The following is a 17,666-nucleotide window of genomic DNA, read 5'->3' on the forward strand; positions in this document are numbered from 1 at the left end:
TCATTTATTATATTTTTCAATAATATTTTTAGTATATTAATAATATATTTTAAATGTTATTGAAAAATATTATAAATGAGCCAAATGAAAATATGAAAAATGGTAAAATAATGAGTAGAAAATTTTGGCAAGGCTTTTGGGAGGTACTATAACACCTTACTCCTAGTTCACTCATATTTTATATGCTTGACTAAAATAGGATGTCACGTTTCAATTGTCATTACTATTATCGATAGATAGAAGTGCAACAAAAAATAGATAATCTTAAAATTAAAACATTCAAATATATTAGATAAAATGATAGAGTTTCTCCCATGAATATTGTTTTTGATACTTTTACATGATTATAACGTCTAATCAAAGAAAAACACTAATATAACATGTCTAAAATTTATATATACAAAATGCCTACATGTCATCGTTCATATCTACGTTGTCATGGGCTTATACATGCTCACTTTCCTATCTAATCACTTGGGTGGAGTACTAGTATCCTTACTTGCAAAAATATGATTTATAGTGAGTAATCACTTAGTAAAAACCTTTTTTATAGTTTTATTTAGTTAAGCATACATCAAGTTATGTATATAATATTTCAAAATCATTTGCATAAGATATTAATTGTAAACCACTCATCCTATAATTTCTTTAGCAAGCACAACCCTACAACATAATATATGCAAAATAAAGAGGTAAAATTCTATATAGAAAAATTCAAAATGCTTATATATATATACGTAAGATGCATAGCAAATTCATGAATTTTATGTCTCATATTATAATCTATACGTGCACTCTTACATAGTATGTTATAAATACATATGTACAGTCTCACACCGTACGTTATAATCATATAATGTGTATTATATGTTATAACATATTTGTGTACTCTCACACTATATGTTATCATATATGCACGCATACAAGATATTTTTATTATAATTCATATATTTTTATACTTACAAAATATATACATTTACATTCAACTATTGTCTAACTAATGATATTCATATTATTCGAAGTATACTTTTAAAAATTTATTATGGATACGATAATGTATACGATCACTATTTTATAGTGAATTAGACTTATACTTACATGATTTAACTCAAAATAAAGATGCTAGTGAAAGATCATATTTCTTAATTATCGAGTGTGCTAGAGGGTAATATACCTATCAAATTGGGAGTATAGAGTCATGAGATATCTTAATTAAGAATCATATATCTTAAATTATTATTTTTAATAATTCATGATGATAATTATAGAAAAAATTCGATAAAATTTCTCATAAAATAAACTATACTTAACCTAAAAATTTATCTAGATTTCACCATAAATATTTTAATAATTCATATTATAATCAAACAAACTAGTTAGTATCAATTAAACCATCATATAATTATGCAAAGAATTTTATTTTCTTATTCTAGCTAACTAAAAAATTTTGAATTATCATGTAACTTCATAAAATTATGAGACATATAAAACTAAATACACACCAAATTTTATCTTAGAACAAAATTATTTGGAGGTTAAACTATTCTCCTAATTCAACTATCAACACCTATTCTAATTCTAAATCTCACTAAACTTTGAAAATCTTTTAAAATATATCAAAAGAACATAGCTTAATTATATCCCTAGGGCCCAATTTAGTTTAAATAGAACCCCTTCTCAAAAAATAAAAAAAATTAAGTACCTTAGATTAGGATAGGAATAACTTTATGTACTAATCTCATATTAAAGTAGGATTTAGAATCATAAAAAATTCATATAAAGCATATCCAAAAAACAAAAATAAATTCAAAATTTAGGTTAATCAAAAGTTACTAAAAACAATCAGCCAATAATGTATAAAACTAAAACTCAAGTTATAGCAAGAGAAGAATTGATTTTTTTTTACCTCAATCTTTCTTTGAGCTTAGGTTTCCTTACTCCATGAGAAAACCTAATAAAATAACTAAAAATAAAGTTGGTAAAGAGAATGATTTTAAAATAAAATATAGGTGTTCAAGAGGTTAAATGTTCAATCTCATGAGGCCTAATTTTAAGTTTTCTTTTTCTTTTAAATTTTTTTCTTCTTTTAATAATATAATTTTAATATTATGAGTTTAATTAAATTTAACAAAAACAATATTTTTAGTCCCATATATCTTAATGTTTAGTATAACACTTTTTTTAATTTATATTTTAATTAGGTTTTTTATTACACCATCCATGCCTAGTTAGTTTATGATCCTTCACATATATAATATTTAAAATTCATAGTTTCTTATGTTAATCATGGATTCACTTATGGTTAATTAAAATTTAAACTGTCATTTACAGTTAGTATATATATACTTATTACCATAACTAAAGTTGATATATAATCTACTTTAGTTTGTTATGTTGAAGAACCATGTTATTTATGTATGCTCAACCAACATTTTATAAAACACTAATAATGGTTTTTTTTGAAAAGTACATTTTTTAATCTTAAAAGCTAAAAATATAAGTATATAATTTATCATATTTATGATGCATAGATATCATAAATCATATCAAGTGAGGATAACATATACATATTATTTGTGTTTCTAGTTTCGACATACTAGTTATAGTTTAAAGTATTTGAGAGTATTTTATAAATTAGAGATATTGTTTAGAGAAAGAAAAAAAAAAAGATGTCTTTTCAAAAATAACTAAAATGTAAATAAGAAAATTATCTTAAAAAAATTACTGAGATGTCATGTCATGCTTTTTGAACCATATATCCAAAATGTTAGTGTGGAGAGATGATTATTTTGAGATAGATGGTGACCACTAAAGGAAAATTTAGTATAACATTCACATTGATTGATGTATAAGAGGTAAGTTTGAGAACATCACAAGGAAAAATCCAGACATTTAATCTCAATCCAATAGTGAGAGAAGAAAAGTCAATTCAGAAGAAGATTCATCGGAAGAACAAAAACAAGTAATCATACATAGGATTTGATGAAATCAATCCTTATAATATGATTCTTATAGCTAATCCATGCCATGTTTGTTTGTGTACTCATGTCATGTCACAAGATAGATCATAGTGACTTCCGTGGCCACATTCTGACTCACCACTCTATGGTTTGAGACATTATTATCACAAGCGCACAGCATTTACATAAAATAAGAAATAATTTTTAGGAAAAATTATATTTCATTTAAGAATCAAATTAAAGTAATTATCAAAAGACGAAGAGGAAGAAGAGAGAGAGAGAGAGAGAGAGAGGAGAGCGGAAGTGTTCTATTTTTTCTGTTCGCTTCCCTTTTTTTTCCTTTTGCTTTGCCTCCGCCGCGATCGAAAGGAGTCATTCGAACAATCCAATTCTACACCGTCGCGCGAGAGAAGGGAGACAAATTCGTCAAGAGCCAACGGAGCGAAGAAGAAGAAGAAGAAGAAGAAGAAAGACGAGGATTTCAGGGGAAGACAAAAGGAAGAGGAGGAGGAGGAGGGAGAATTCGAGCACGCTTTGCGCTCGGAATCGCCACGCTCTCTTTCGCAGCTTGGAGGTCCCGAAGACCGGCTTCGGCGCCTGCCCTTCCTCGCATTCGCGCCCCCAAGGTTCGGTCTTTTCTTCGTCCCTCTGCTTCCCTCTCCCCCGTCCAGCCCGCCGGCTGCAACCCGTGATCCGCCGCGCATGCGTTGGCCCTCAGATCGCAGAGCACGGCGTCAATCTTCGGAGTATCTATAGCGAGCAATTCGTATGCAAAAAAATGTGATCTTTCTTGAGCTTCCGGCCGCGGAATTGGTTGTTCCTCTGGTTGGGTTCAGTTCTTCTAGGGTTTTACTCCAGTATGATCGCGAGTCTCTTCCGGTGCGAACCCTTTTGAGTTGGTTCGAGCTTGGGATCTTTGCTCGCGAAGTGGATGTTTGTCGTCCATCCTCGCTCTAGGGTTTTGTGCTCCAGAATTGAGAATTTCGTTTGATCGTTCGAAGATGAGGAGGAGGAGATTGGTTATATCTCTCGCAATCCGCTGGAAGTGGATCAAGATTTAGGTTCTTTTTGGTTGAGAGAAGAGAGTGAAGAAACGAACGGGAACAGTAATTTTATATTGGTCTGGTGAATTATATGGCTACGGTGCACTGAGAATGCCGACGCCACAGCCTCCCCGGATCAACCTCGGTGACCTGAAGTTGCAGATAGATAAAAAGCTCGGCCCCGAACGGTCCCAGCGATATTTTGCTTATTTGACTCTGTTATTGTCACAGAGGCTGAGCAAACCAGATTTCAACAGGTACTGCCTACCGATCCTCGGGCACGAGAACATCCATTTGCACAACCAGCTTATTCGCTCGATCCTCAAGAATGCCTTTCAGGCAAAAACTCCACCTCCACTTGGCCCTGAGAAGGCTACTTTCAAGCCCATTGAAGCTGTTGGAAAGAAATCGTCTCAAGATGAAAGCATGGTTAATCATTTGGCAGCACCGACACCGATGCACAGTGTATGGTCCAATGGGAGTATCTTGTCACCATCTTCTCACAAGGTCAGATCGTGCATTCAAGACCGGAGGATCAAAGACCGGCCTATTCCTCTTGGACAGAATGGAACAGAGGATGCGACTTACCATGAATCCTCGGTGCCCTTGGACAAGAATGTTGCCACAGAGAATGGCACTCTTGGTCCTCGGAATCGCAAGAGACCGATGCAGCATCATCAAGGTGTTACTTCAGAACAGCCTGCAAAGCGACCACGAGCAGGAGATTTGACACCTCATGCTCAAGCTTTTCTAGAGAGCAAGGATTTGGTTGAGGTTGAAGCCATGAAAGATGCGGAAGAGTTGCGACAAGCTGTTGATTTGTACTCCGGGAGAGGTCCTCTTGAGGCTCCACTTGGCGTTCCTTTCTGTCCTGCAAGTTTGGGTGGGGCACAAAGATCTTTGCCTTTAGGAACTACTTCTAGTAGTGGTAGTCTTACAAGTAACTATTACCATGGAGAATTATGTCATAGTGAGATATTGAAGAAAAGGATGGAGAAAATAGCAGAAGCACATGGCTTGGAGGGAGTCGCATTGGACTGCTCTAACCTATTAAATAATGGCCTAGATGCTTATTTGAAGCGTCTAATTAGGTCATGTGTTGAGTTATTAGGATCAAAGTCAGGTCATGATCATATGAAGCATCCATTCTTCCAGCAGCAAGCTCAGATGACACCAATTAACGGAGTTTGGCCTGGAAATCACATGCATGCACAGAATAGTTCTGGATCTTTAAACCACATGCAATGGCTGAAAACACACCCAGTATCTGTTCAGGATTTTAGGATTGCAATGGAGCTGAACCCACAGCAACTCGGTGAAGATTGGCCATTGCTACTCGAGAAAATATGCCTCCATTCATATGAAGATTAAGATAGGACAATTTTGGGGTTTTTTGATCCGTCAAATTCTTGTGTGGTGAATCTTTAAGTACCTCAAGGGTTGGTTTTATTTTCCCTTCTTGGCTTCATTCATGGAGCATTATCATGGACCAAGGCAAAATTATTTTTCTAATATTCCTGATGTGTTCAAGTGAACCAAATGTCAGTGCTGGAAGGAAGTTTAGTTTTTCCCTCTCTGGCTCATTGCTGTATGCTTTTAATAAGAAAGGGGTTGTTCCACCAGAACCAGAGAGGTCAAGCTTTTCTATGGTTTTCAGCATGCTCAGAGAAAATCAATTTTGCAAAATACTGATGTGTAACTTTTGATATAGGTATATGTAGGTTCTTAGAGGGATTGCTGTGTATGTAACATTACTTTCAGAAGTTGCTTGGGTAGTTGTAGTTAGTGGCAGCCTCTTACTGTTTCATGATTGTTCGGAAGAAAACTTTGTGCCATCCAAATATGATACACATCTAAGAAATCGAGTATCTGGAGACGTCCTATATGTTTTTTCTTACAGAGTTTAATCTAGATATGTTCGAAGCATTACGAGGGATTGCAGAGTTGGTCATTTCCCACTCGGTGATGCTCTTTATGTTAAGGTGATCTGGAGGGTTGACGCTTGGTTGAATTTCAAGGAATAAGGTACATCCTCCTAGCGGTCTTCTGGGTCTTACTAAAATTCTGTTCCCTAAATTTTCTTTTGCTGTCTTATGAAAATTCTCTTTTCTAAATTTGCTTTGGCTAAGATGTTAGCACCAACTCCTGTAGTATTGGCATCGAGTTGGCATCTTCTTGTCTCGAAGATTTTGTTGCACAATATAACCATTTTAATGGGGAAGGATTTCAACGATTAATGGTAGCATTACTGACCTTGCCATCACTGGAGCTATTAATTTGTATAAAGCAAGAGATCTTTTTTGAAGATTGTGTAAATCTACCAGGCTTATAGATTGAGAATTCAAAATTTCATTCACCATGGTGAACCTCATGTTTTGTTAGAACTGTGATTAAATGATACATGCTGCAGACTGTTTAGGAAGAATCACTGGTGATTCTTTTTTAGTTCAAGATTGAGCTTATATCGTAGAACCACTAAGACCAGGAAGGAAAGTTGCAGACTCTGCTGGTCAGCACAACTTATACGCCAAAATAAATTTATATGCGTATAGCAAGATTTTATGTTGATTGAGCATGACATCTTGTTATAACAATTTATATCTTCTATAACAGACCTCTTCTTATCTAAGAAGCAGGGAGATATTTTCTGATCAATTCAATAGATTATGCTGCAGCATCACATCGTGACACTCATGCAGTCCAAGGTACCAAAAAGTGTAAGGATTTTGCTACTTGAACCCCAACAGTAGTCACAATTTTGATTGGATTAGCTCTGTACCTTAATGCTTCATAACACCAAAAATCATGTACGAAATGTTGCAATTGTTGATATGCTACACTTCTAGAGTTCAGTATTTAATTCAGTTAAATGTGCCTTTTTTTATGATCTTTATTCAGTATCTGATGCTAAGTTTGAGTTTAATCTGGAACTACACATGATAGTACTTTCTTATCTAAATACAAAATAAAAATTAACAGAAATTTTCTTCTAAATAATAATTAATGCCAGTGCAGCATTTGCAAGAAATAACACACTAAATTACTTTGTGAAATAAATATTGTTTCTGAATAAGAAAATTACCTCTGTATGTTTCATTTTTTATCAAAAAAAGAAAAAAAAAAACTCTGTGTTCATTCTATCTTTTTTACTACCAAATAAGATGCCAACAATTCTACCTTACAATTCTCCTGCAATTCTGATAACTGCAGAAAGCATCAAATATGCAACACTCTGAAATGTCTTTATCTTCCCTGGCAAAGATGCATTGAAATTGCTAAACCATACGGCTTAAGTTTTGGTCTTTGTGCTCATGTGTTTTTACATTGAAAATATGTTGCCATTAAATTTCAATTTTTTGTTTCTGTGACAAAGCTAGTCCTCAGACAATTACATAGAGGACAAGGCTTAGGAAAATTGGAAAATTGCTGGCTGACATATTTCACATCTGAAATCTCCATACTTTGATCTTCCTTAGATTCCACATTAGCAGATGCCTCATGCATTGACCCGTTCCTTTTCAGCTATGCTACTAGATAAATCTACTGTTATGAATGGATTCAGAGAACTTTCTGAGGAAATTATAAACTTTTCTCCAAGAAGCTTTACTAGTCTTTAATTTTAGGAATATCTCCACTTTTATCTGCAATTGTTTCCTCCCTCTTCCTCTTCTTCCTTTTTTTGTTATATCCCTGAATGCCAAGTGTTTTATTAGCAAATGCTATATCCGAAAGTAGAAAATCCTTCATAGAATTTTCTTTTCTGATTGTCATTGATTTATAGAGGAAGCATAGTCGATGTGTATGAGCTTTCGTTGATTTATATTGTGGCTATAACAACTTAGAAATATGAAGAGAGGCCTAAAATAAGTAATAATTACTACCTGATGAAATATTGGTGTGGAGGATGTGGAGAATCCGTATCCTCTTTCGCACTAGAGGTTGTTGCTTGTGAGGGATCTACATCCGTCAAAATCATGGATGATTGAGATTGGCATGTGGTCTCAATGGGCTCTGTTGAGATTCATGCAACAACCTAATGAGTGGCTTGATTGCTCCTTCTGCCTACGCTTTACGAGTGAATCTGAACTAATAGTTAGAAGGTTGAAGAAACAAATGGAGGACAAGTGATATTTTTTTTATCACTCTTTTCAGTAACATTTCTGAATCTTTGTTGATCATCAAGGCAGCTGCTTTTATATTGTATTATGTACATTTCACACTGCTTGGTGAATGATTGTAAGAAATACTTATACACCCTGTCTGTCTATGTATTGTTCCTCCACAGTGCCTCACTGTTCTGATTGACTTTAAGCTGCGATTTTTTTTCTCTTTTTTCCTGCTATGAACTAACAAGCAACAATAGATAAGATGCTCCATATTTCTACCTGAAATGAGTTATCACCTTGAAAAGGATGCAATTATGTGTACTGAATTTTGATATTATGCATAACACTGAATGCAGCTTTTAATTGGGACTTGACTTTTTAACATTATGCATGACACAGAATTCATAACATGATATTTTAGTGACCGACTTGAGTGTAGGGATGTTTTTTTCTATCCATGTGTTTTCCTCTTTTCTCTTTTTCTTTGGTGGCTAGGATTTGTGAGGTATGTACTGCATTGGCATTTTTGGGTGTTTTTTGTGTTTGGAATAACTTTCTACTTTACTTTTTCTCTCATTGGCTTTTGGTTGGTGGGATTTGAGTTTATTCATTTGAATTGTAGAATCTGGCAGATGTGGCCAACAGATAACTACACCTAATTTCACTGGCCAAATATCAAGGTATTTGTCAATATTTTATTGTCGGTAGGACAGGATATTATTATATGGGACTTCGAAGTCATGTAAGTACTTGATTATATTCTTAGTCATGGGTCAGAAAAACTCAAGGTTTAAGCAAAAGGCAAGGCCATAAATCATGCTGTAACATAGTTTAAAAGTTGTTGCATATATTGTAGAATATTTTGGTGATGCTCATCATAATTAGTCCCACAGGGTTATGTATATTCACTGTCTAGGAGTGATGCCATCAGATAGTTTGTGCCTGTAGAGATGTAGAGCTTTTTATGCAGGAGTTTCCAAAAGGAGGAAATTGGCATAGTCCCAGAAAGCTCTAGGCTTGTGAATTAGACCTCAGAAGTGATGAGGATGAGGATGTATCAATTTTGGTCACTGAATGGAAGTGGAAGAGTGTCACTGTCTGTGCAGTGGGCTCAAATAGATAATGGATGTAAGATGGTGACTTGACCAATGTTAGTGCTCTGATGCATTTAGACAATGGCATCTTTTTTGGCTCAAATCCTAAACAAATACATAGTGCATACAATGTTTATGTAGATTATAGCATGAGCATCATTGTGTCAAATCATCAGAACCAAGTGGATCTGATGATGGTTGCAGTGGCAAAGCATGGCTCCAAGGCATTGTATTTTTTCTTTTTTTAATCTTTTTGTGACTGGAATTGATTTGGTTAGCTAATGTTTGTTATTTCTGTCCAAGTCAAGTAGGATCCAGTTGGAATCCTAACATGCATAGATTCAAAACCTAAAGTTGACTCAGTGGTTCCTTTGTAGGTCTAAATCTAATAATGTCAATTAAGAACTGACAATAAAGCTATCAAGCTTCGGTACTGGATCTACTTGAGATCCATTTTTTCCATGGTGCTGGTTTAGATTAGTATATCCTCTTTTATGAGCATGAAGGAAGCAGAGTTTAGTTGTGATGTAACAGTTAATAAGATAGATGAGGAATAACAAAGGCTTGAAGAGATACAATTGACAACAGCTTAAAACCCTTCTTCCACCTCAGTTGATGGAGAGGTTTGTGATAGATATCATATGTACAGGTACACCTGAGTCTTGCAAGACTCTACAGTAATCTCTACTTGTTATGATCTCATGACATAGCCAAGCTTTGTTTACCTTTCTCATCTACTGTTTCACTGATAGGTTTCCATTGCATCAGGGAGAATCTTGTTCTTCTGCAGCAGGATGACAGTCGCCATATCGATCCCTTCCTCTGCTTCAGCCTCTTTGGTGTCTCCATCTCAGGTTTGGTCAGAATCTCCCACATAACCTGCACATCTTGGTAGCCACACATTTGCACATCATCATAGAGCTTAAGAATCCCTTTCCCTGTGCAAGAGTAAGAACACGGTCACCATCTGTCCATTTGTAGGGATACATGGTTTTTACATGATGAATCTGCTGTGTTCATGTTTTACATAGCTTGAGAGAATCGGGAGAAAGAGTTCATAATCTCATTCACTCGTTGTGTCTTCTCTTTGCTTTGGTGGTAATTACAGAAGCAGAGAGAGAGAGAGAGGGAGAGAGAGAGAGGAGATGAGCTTATGGTTACCGTGCTTCCGAGTCTCCACGCGGGAGGAGACGGCGAGCCAAGCTCGCTTGACGGGGAAGACCACCCCCCTCCGCCACCAGGACACCACGGTCTTCGCCTTCATCCTCTGCCGCCGGTTCGCGCAGTCCGACGCCCGCCTCCTTGCTCCCGCCAGTCCTCCTTCCCCGGTGTACCGTTCCGACGAAGAGCACCACCCCCTCCTTCTACGTCCGGTGACGCAAACGGTTGTCGGTGCACAGTTTCTCGTGTCTGCATCCCTCTCTGTTCTGGTCCTCCTCTTTATTCTCTTCTTTTTCCTTCTTGGCTTCCGCGGTTGATATTGTCACCCTCTGATCCATGAGAAGTTGCCTTACAAAGAGGGCTTGTTTGTTCTACATTAAATTATTCGGGATTAAATCCCGACCCTTCGAGGGGTGAAAATATCAAACTGACGACGTGAACGCATCCAACCATCTCCGCACCCACTCTTCCAACTCTGCTTCGACACGTGTCGGACACACCCTCTCGTCCCGCGTGACGGACAAAAGCAGCCAAAGGTAATTTTACACGTCATCATAGTATGCTGTGCGCTGCTCTGGATCCTGCAGCAAAGCGGTAATAAAAAGTGGAACAGTTTCAGCGCCGCAGGGAGACGCTGGTCGGGTGCTGATTAGCTAACGTGTCGACTTCCAATTGGATGATTCGTTGGAAGTGTAGAAGGCCAGTGGAACGTCACGAGATACACTACCACCCACACGTGCCTGTCGTATTCTCTCCAGAAATTAGATACACGCGTGGAAAACTTACTCCTAGGTGGCGAGCTCCTATTGGACCGAGGGATCGTGAACCATCACACCGCTATATATATTGAGGCAGAAGCCGCGGAAGAACCCTAATCTCCGGTCGCCTCTTCCATGGCTGCGGCGCTTTCTCTCTCTCTCTCTCCCTCTCCCTCTCCGTCTCTAAGATCTCTCCGGTGAGGTTTTCGTGTTTCTCTCTCACTCTCTCTGTTGCTTTTTCGCTTACCAAACTTTAGACCTGCTTTATCTGAAGAAGGATTCGGCTCTTGACAAAGAGTCAAACAGCAGGCGCCTTGTGATCCATGGCGATATACCTGTCTGCCGCATGGAGCCGATATTACGTCGCCGGACGAAGATTGCTTGGATTTCTTATTCCTTCAATCCAACGCCACAATACCCGGCCACATATCCACACCAAAAACTTAGATCCTCTTCTCCCCCTTTGTGTTCTTTACTCGTTTTTCATGTAGCTTATAGTTCTTCTAATGCTAGTTTTATATTGCATGTTACTGATTTTGATCGATGGATGAATGGCATTTAATTCAGACAACGGGTGCTTTGTTCTCAGATAACAAGCCACCTTTTGCACGGTGCCTACAGAGAGATCAAACACCGTGAGGCTGCCACACGATTGTGGGGTGTGCTTACTCTTGTTAGCCCCCTGCAAATTTAAAGCTGCCACATTTCTCTATCTCAAATATCATCCTTGTTTCTCTTTAACTCCGGTTTTAGATTAATTTTCAGCATCATTGTTATTGTTGTTTCGATCTTCATCATCATCCTCATAGAGTTCGATCATCGTTTCTAAAAATCTTGTTATCAGGATTTCACAGTTAGGAATTGAATTGTGCAAACCAGAACTGGTGGTCTTAATGGTCTTATTGATTAAAGAATACTAGTGGACATTCGAACAGAGTTTTGGACACAACAAATTATGGAATATTGGTGAAGATGTTTAAAATTGCTGGCTTTGAGTATATTTATGAATGATTTATTTTTGATCTTCCATCTCAAATCTTTTTTTAAGATAATTCAATTGCATCTCTTTTATTTATAAAGATATCTTAAAAAGTTTGATTTAATCTTTTTTTAATTTTTTTGACTCATCAACTTTACCTTTTTTTAAGATGTTCAATTGTAAAATAAATTCAATACATGTCTTTTACCATGTGACTCTCCTATTTGAATATTTGAAATATTCATCTTGCATATAAATATTTTTATGAGTTCTGTGCTAAGGAGAAAAATAGGCACATAAAATGTCACAGGGAAATCATCAATCTCTTTAAACGAGTCCAAATGTCTCCACCATTCATGCTAGTGGAGATCAACAATGCTTAGTTATTGCTACAGTATGGTCATTTTTTTGGATTTATAGTTTTGAGGAAGCAACAATTAAAGCAGCAGCAAAATGGCAGAGAAGGCTGGAGATTCTCATTCAGGTGGAATTTGATGTTGTCATCCTGTCTCAATGAAACCTCCTCTTTGATACATTTTTAGTGTACTGAGAGACAAAAAGATTGTTTAATTGGTATGTTAATTTTGTGATTAAAGGGGCTTATTTCTGAGGAAAAAAATGGCTTTTGTTATGCAGATTGCAAGTATATTGCCTGTTGTTAGAACAATTAAGCTAAGCTGATGAACTCGTGAAATCAGAACATTATTATTATGATCAGGTAAATTTTTAGTAGCATCATTAACAGAAATAGCAAGTGTAAAGCATCATTAACGTAAATGTTAAATTTAACAAAATATTTCATTTTCATATTCGATCATCCTACTGTTTGACCCGTTTGAACATTCTTTGACTCATTCCCGAGTTGACTCGGTCAATTGGCTCCCTCGTTCCCACCCTTCCTCCCTTCCTCCGTCGGTTGCTGGGTTGATTGAGCAGCTCTGCCGCGGCCCCTACTGACGCTCCTCACCGTCATCGCCGCCTGCTCCTGTGAACTCAGTTCCGGCATCTGCAACGAGATGACGGACTCGAAGGCCCCCGCGAGTGCCAACACCTTGTTCCGCCGCGCCGCCAGCTTGGTGGCCTTCTCCTCTATCACAGCATTGTAAGCCGGCAGCGGCTGGTTCCTCCCGTTCGCTGGCCCCTTTGGCGCCACCCCTTCTTCCTCACCCTTTTCCTTCTCTTGTGCCACTGTCTTGTCTCCTCCCACCTCGCTCTCCGGCTGCAGTTCCATCTTTCCTTCCGTCTCGTGTGAGACCTCGTCGTCGTCCGTCTTGGCTGCTTTTGGCTCTTCGCTCTCTACCTTGGCCTTGCTCTCGTGTGGCTGTTCTACCTCCACTCGTGTGCCCTTTGCCTGGTCTTGTGTTTGGGTTTCATCGTCGACACGTATCACCTTGTCGTCCTCCGATTTGGCCGCAGTGGTGGAGGTCGTGGCAGCGACGTTGGCCTTCCTGACCGGAACTGCTTTCCCGCTTGTTGGAGTCTTGAATGCCTTCCCCAAGCTTGGTTTCGGAGAGATCGCAGCCATGGAAGATCTCCCATCAGTTCTTCTGGTTCTCTCTTTTAAGCTGATTGCTGTCGTCACTGGAGATTTCTCGATTCCTGTCGTTCTCTTCTTTGAGCTGATTGCTGCTGTCATTGGAGACTTGCCAGCTCTGGTCCTTGCTCTCTCTTTGGATCTGATCGATGCAGGAGTTCTTTCGGGCACAGAGGACAGCAAGCGAGCTTTGTTGATGGAGCTTCCAGGCTTGGCAGAGGAGGTAGCCATGGAAGAGGCCTCGGAAGCTTGTTTCTGGCTCCTGGGATACCTGCAGCTGCCGACATGGCAGGAGCTTATGGTGGGCTTCAGATAGTTCGCTATCGTCTTCCCCGGCAGCTTTGAAACGTCCCCTTGGTGGGAGGCTCTGATGCCATTTCCTCCATTGTTGTCCCTCTCTTTCTGATGCACTCCTCTCTTGGCCATCGCCATGAGCTACTCGATACCTGCACGGAAACCACAGACGGTGGAAGAATGATGAAACAGTTCAAGCTGATCTCGATCAATCAACATCAGACAACAAGTTTCAAGTTAGTGTTACCCGTGCCGGAAGGGGATCAAAGAATTGCTCTCAGGAGATCCACCGAGAGAGAGATGAAGGCTTCTCTTGCTTGCGAGGAAACAGTGGGGAAATAATAGAGAGGGATGAATTGGGTGGTTGGACCGAGTGGCAGTTCGTGGGATAGTTATTGGTCGGTTAACACAGCTACCATGTTCTAATACTGGGGTTGACCGGGTCAAAATCCGGTGTCTGCTTGCTGGAACATGCCATGACAAGCCCAATTTTGGGAAAGAATTAACAGCCAACTTATATGTATATGATATGATTAATTAAAAATACAGGGTTGAAATCTCGGCTTAGCGCGTGCACGCACGAACGCACACACGCACACACATATATATATATTCTATTTATTATATTAATATATAGTGAATATTCCCTGCCGATCGATTATCTAAAAATAAATATTTTGGAAAGATTTATTAATTGGAAGAATATTAATCGGAACTTGTGAAGCCTCTTCGATGATGGGCCTAAAAATCCGAAGCCCAAACTTGGTCCGATTTTGTTAATGGACATCGGTTTAAAACTACGTCACGGCCCAACCCAAAAATAAATAAATAAATATATATATATATAGAGAGAGAGAGAAAGAGGAGAGATGGGGATCGAACGGCTGTCGATCTCCCCTGCAAACCCTAACGCCGAGACCGAACTCCCCACCGACCCTATCGATAAAGCTCGCAACCGTCACGCTTTCGTCTCCTCGCTCCCCGAATCCATCGTGAGAGATCCCAAGGAAAGCCCTCTGATGCCAGTGGTGGTTTACTGGATGATTTCGGTCTAGGGTTTAGGGAGCGATTGACGTTTGGTTTGATCTGTGTTCTTGGCAGGGGAGGGAGATGGCGGCGGAGGGGCCGAAGGCGGTGGTCCCGGAGTCCGTGCTGAAGAAGAGGAAGAGGGAAGAGCAGTGGGCGCTGGCGAAGAAGCAGGAGCTCGACGCCAAGAAGAAGAAGGCGCGCGAGAACCGGAAGTTAATCTTCGGCAGAGCCCAGCAGTACGCCAAGGAGTACGGATCGCAGGTGGTTACCGCTAGTATGATTCTTGGTGTTAAAAATTTGATTTTTATCTCATTATTGTATCTGGCTCTAATGGTAGGAGAAGGAGTTGATCCGTTTGAAGAGAGAGGCCAGGTTGAAGGGCGGATTCTATGTCAGCCCAGAAGCCAAGCTTCTGTTCATCATCCGCATACGAGGGTACGCCTGCTTTCTCTACTCATCTAAATGTATAGTCTATATGTAATGGATGGGTTTGCTTTGATATTTTAGATGACTATTGCGTCTTATATTCCTTCTTTGCTATTGATTGTGGTAGTATAAATGCCATGCACCCGAAAACCCGAAAGATCTTGCAGCTCCTACGTCTGCGTCAGGTACAGATGTTAAAATTCATCATCACATGTGTAAATTATTGTAGTGTTTCTTTGTGTTATATTAAAGAAACACAAATTATTGTAGTGTAAATTACATGATGTTAAAATTCATCATCACATGTCTCCTTGCAAACTGCTGTAGATATTCAATGGCGTGTTTCTGAAGGTGAACAAGGCTACGATGAACATGTTGCAGCGTGTTGAGCCATACGTGACATATGGGTACCCAGTGATGTCATTTTTAGACTATTATTGGAGTCTTTGCTAAGGCTTGTTGAGAGTCTGGTGTGGTTGTTATGCTAATTCTGAATTTGATGGCTTAGGTATCCTAATCTCAAGAGTGTTAGGGAGTTAATTTACAAGCGAGGGTATGGGAAGTTGAACAAGCAGAGAATTCCTTTTACCGACAACTCGATCATCGAGCAGGTATGTATTACGATGCAGGGCCGGTGTGTGTTTCGTGTTCTTCCAACCTTTTATTCTTAAGTTTACATGGGGTTGTTCTTTGGTTGCAGGGCTTGGGGAAACATGGTATCATCTGCATTGAAGATCTTGTTCACGAGGTTATGACCGTTGGACCACACTTTAAGGAGGCAAATAACTTTTTGTGGCCTTTCAAGTTGAAGGCACCATTGGGTGGCCTGAAGAAAAAGAGGAATCACTATGTCGAGGGAGGTGATGCTGGAAACCGTGAGGATTACATCAATGAGCTTATCAGAAGGATGAATTAGTTATCTGAGGTTCACTTTTATCTCTTTTATTATGAGAGGAAAAAAGCAGTTGAACTTAGCTTTTTATTTTAGTGGGAATCAAGAGAATTAAAATTGTGCAATTTTGTTGTTTCAAGTCTAGTTTTGGTGTGTTTAGTTCTCCTTGATGATGGTAGTATTCATATTTGTTCTAGTATTTTCGTTACTTCAAATATGATGTCTATGCCTCGTGTGGTGAATTCTGATGTTTGTCTTTCTCAAATGCTTACAAGTTTGTGGTTTCATTGTATTATTGCATTGATAACAAAGTTGAGCGAACATCTTACAACGTATTCATATTGTTGCGCGTAGAATATCTTGTTTTCTGGTTAATTTCTTTTTATGATCCTTCAACTCTGACATTTTCAGACGTGAGCACATTTTATATATCCATGCTTATTTAGTCACACGGTAAACTTTCTCTACAATGAGACTATGATTAGTGATGAATGATGAATGATGATACACAACTTGTGAAGGATAGATAGCCTGCACTTGTGGACATTGCTACAATTAAATTGATGTGAATTTGTTCCTAAGACCCGCCATACTTTTTGCGTGTGGCTCTTAGTGGTCTAACGCAATCTTTCACTCTGGGCTTTGGATCGACATTAACAATGTAAAATTTCTTGTAGCTGAGTCCAAATAGTGTTTGAGTTGTCGTCGTTGAATTTTTATCGGCTATTGATATTGGAATGCAGACCTCCCTGTACCTCAAGCAATTGTGGACTGTTGCATAAATATGGTTAATTTCGGTCCTATTCAGGACAGGATGATTGCAGGACAAGTTAATACAGATTCTGATACCTTCTACCTTGTTTCAGTCAGCCCGATCCTTCAGCTGGCTAATGGATCAGGTGGGACTTGTTGCTTTCTCCATGACTAGCTAGCAAGCATCTGTGAGTGCTGTTTCTGATCGGTGCTGGTGGTATATCTTCTGCCTTTCTTGATGTGGTTTTTAGTTTATATCTGATGGGGCTATGTTGCCTCTGAAACGTAATGTATTGTGTGTTTTGTGCTAGTTTGACTCATCTTCTTGTATTATACATTTAATATTGTGTAGCGATATTTGATGCTAAATGATCCATCAAAAACATTATGCTTGCTTGCTTGTTCGGTTTGCATCGGAGTGATTTATGAAGCTATGATGCACATTTATTAGGAAGATAAATCAGAAAGACATTACAGTTTTAAAATATTACAACAGAATAATTTAAGGGTTAGGAATTAAACGATGAAGGCATTAATTTGATCGTGGTATATCAGACTTGGTGCATCGTAAATGATTTTGATGATATAAACTAAATTTGGATTATTGATGGCAAAGTCCTAACATCAAATATTTTGT

The 17,666-nt window shown here is 38.5% G+C and overlaps 3 protein-coding genes and 1 long non-coding RNA gene across 7 annotated transcripts; 2 read left to right on the top strand and 2 right to left on the bottom strand.

Moving 5' to 3' along the window:
• Positions 1-3,229: 3,229 nt before the first annotated feature.
• Positions 3,230-11,652, top strand: LOC135582058 (uncharacterized). Of its 2 annotated transcripts, XM_065128098.1 has the most exons (4): positions 3,230-6,028; positions 9,972-10,057; positions 10,312-11,319; positions 11,419-11,652. In XM_065128098.1, the coding sequence occupies exon 1, from the start codon at positions 4,115-4,117 to the stop codon at positions 5,372-5,374; it is 1,260 nt and encodes a 419-aa protein (XP_064984170.1). In that variant the 5' UTR covers positions 3,230-4,114; the 3' UTR covers positions 5,375-6,028; positions 9,972-10,057; positions 10,312-11,319; positions 11,419-11,652. The 2 variants fall into 2 exon arrangements, with proteins under 2 accessions (XP_064984170.1, XP_064984169.1); XM_065128097.1 differs by having other exon boundaries at positions 10,312-11,652.
• On the bottom strand, positions 9,782-10,502 carry LOC135624468 (uncharacterized). The gene is made up of 2 exons (XR_010491697.1): positions 10,365-10,502; positions 9,782-10,141 (listed from the first exon to the last, which is right to left on the bottom strand). It is a non-coding gene; the product is annotated as an uncharacterized LOC135624468 (long non-coding RNA).
• A 1,320-nt stretch (positions 11,653-12,972) lies between the features above and the next one.
• On the bottom strand, positions 12,973-14,147 carry LOC104000201 (uncharacterized). Its single transcript, XM_009422189.3, has one exon. It carries the CDS (start codon positions 14,065-14,067, stop codon positions 12,973-12,975), a length of 1,095 nt encoding a protein of 364 aa, XP_009420464.3. The 5' UTR covers positions 14,068-14,147.
• A 651-nt stretch (positions 14,148-14,798) lies between these two features.
• On the top strand, positions 14,799-17,421 carry LOC135624469 (large ribosomal subunit protein uL30y-like). 3 transcript variants are annotated; one of them, XM_065128100.1, is made up of 8 exons: positions 14,799-14,934; positions 15,029-15,219; positions 15,296-15,393; positions 15,512-15,569; positions 15,712-15,791; positions 15,893-15,995; positions 16,085-16,309; positions 17,143-17,421. In XM_065128100.1, the coding sequence occupies exons 1-7, from the start codon at positions 14,799-14,801 to the stop codon at positions 16,298-16,300; spliced, it is 882 nt and encodes a 293-aa protein (XP_064984172.1). In that variant the 3' UTR covers positions 16,301-16,309; positions 17,143-17,421. The 3 variants fall into 3 exon arrangements, with proteins under 3 accessions (XP_064984172.1, XP_064984173.1, XP_064984171.1); XM_065128101.1 differs by lacking the exon at positions 17,143-17,421 and adding an exon at positions 17,020-17,037; XM_065128099.1 differs by lacking the exon at positions 17,143-17,421 and having other exon boundaries at positions 16,085-16,518.
• Positions 17,422-17,666: the final 245 nt, after the last annotated feature.

Source organism: Musa acuminata, chromosome BXJ2-10 (genome assembly GCF_036884655.1).
Source record: "Musa acuminata AAA Group cultivar baxijiao chromosome BXJ2-10, Cavendish_Baxijiao_AAA, whole genome shotgun sequence".
Classification (NCBI taxonomy): domain Eukaryota; kingdom Viridiplantae; phylum Streptophyta; class Magnoliopsida; order Zingiberales; family Musaceae; genus Musa; species Musa acuminata.

Coding starts and splice junctions, on each gene's coding strand:
- LOC135582058 (XM_065128097.1), top strand. CDS start 4,115: ATGCCGACGCCACAGCCTCCCCGGATCAACCTCGGTGACCTGAAGTTG.
- LOC104000201 (XM_009422189.3), bottom strand. CDS start 14,067: ATGGCGATGGCCAAGAGAGGAGTGCATCAGAAAGAGAGGGACAACAAT.
- LOC135624469 (XM_065128100.1), top strand. CDS start 14,799: ATGGGGATCGAACGGCTGTCGATCTCCCCTGCAAACCCTAACGCCGAG. Junction 14,935..15,028: donor ATCCATCGTGAGAGATCCCA/AGGAAAGCCCTC, acceptor TGTGTTCTTGGC/AGGGGAGGGAGATGGCGGCG. Junction 15,570..15,711: donor AGCTCCTACGTCTGCGTCAG/GTACAGATGTTA, acceptor AAACTGCTGTAG/ATATTCAATGGCGTGTTTCT.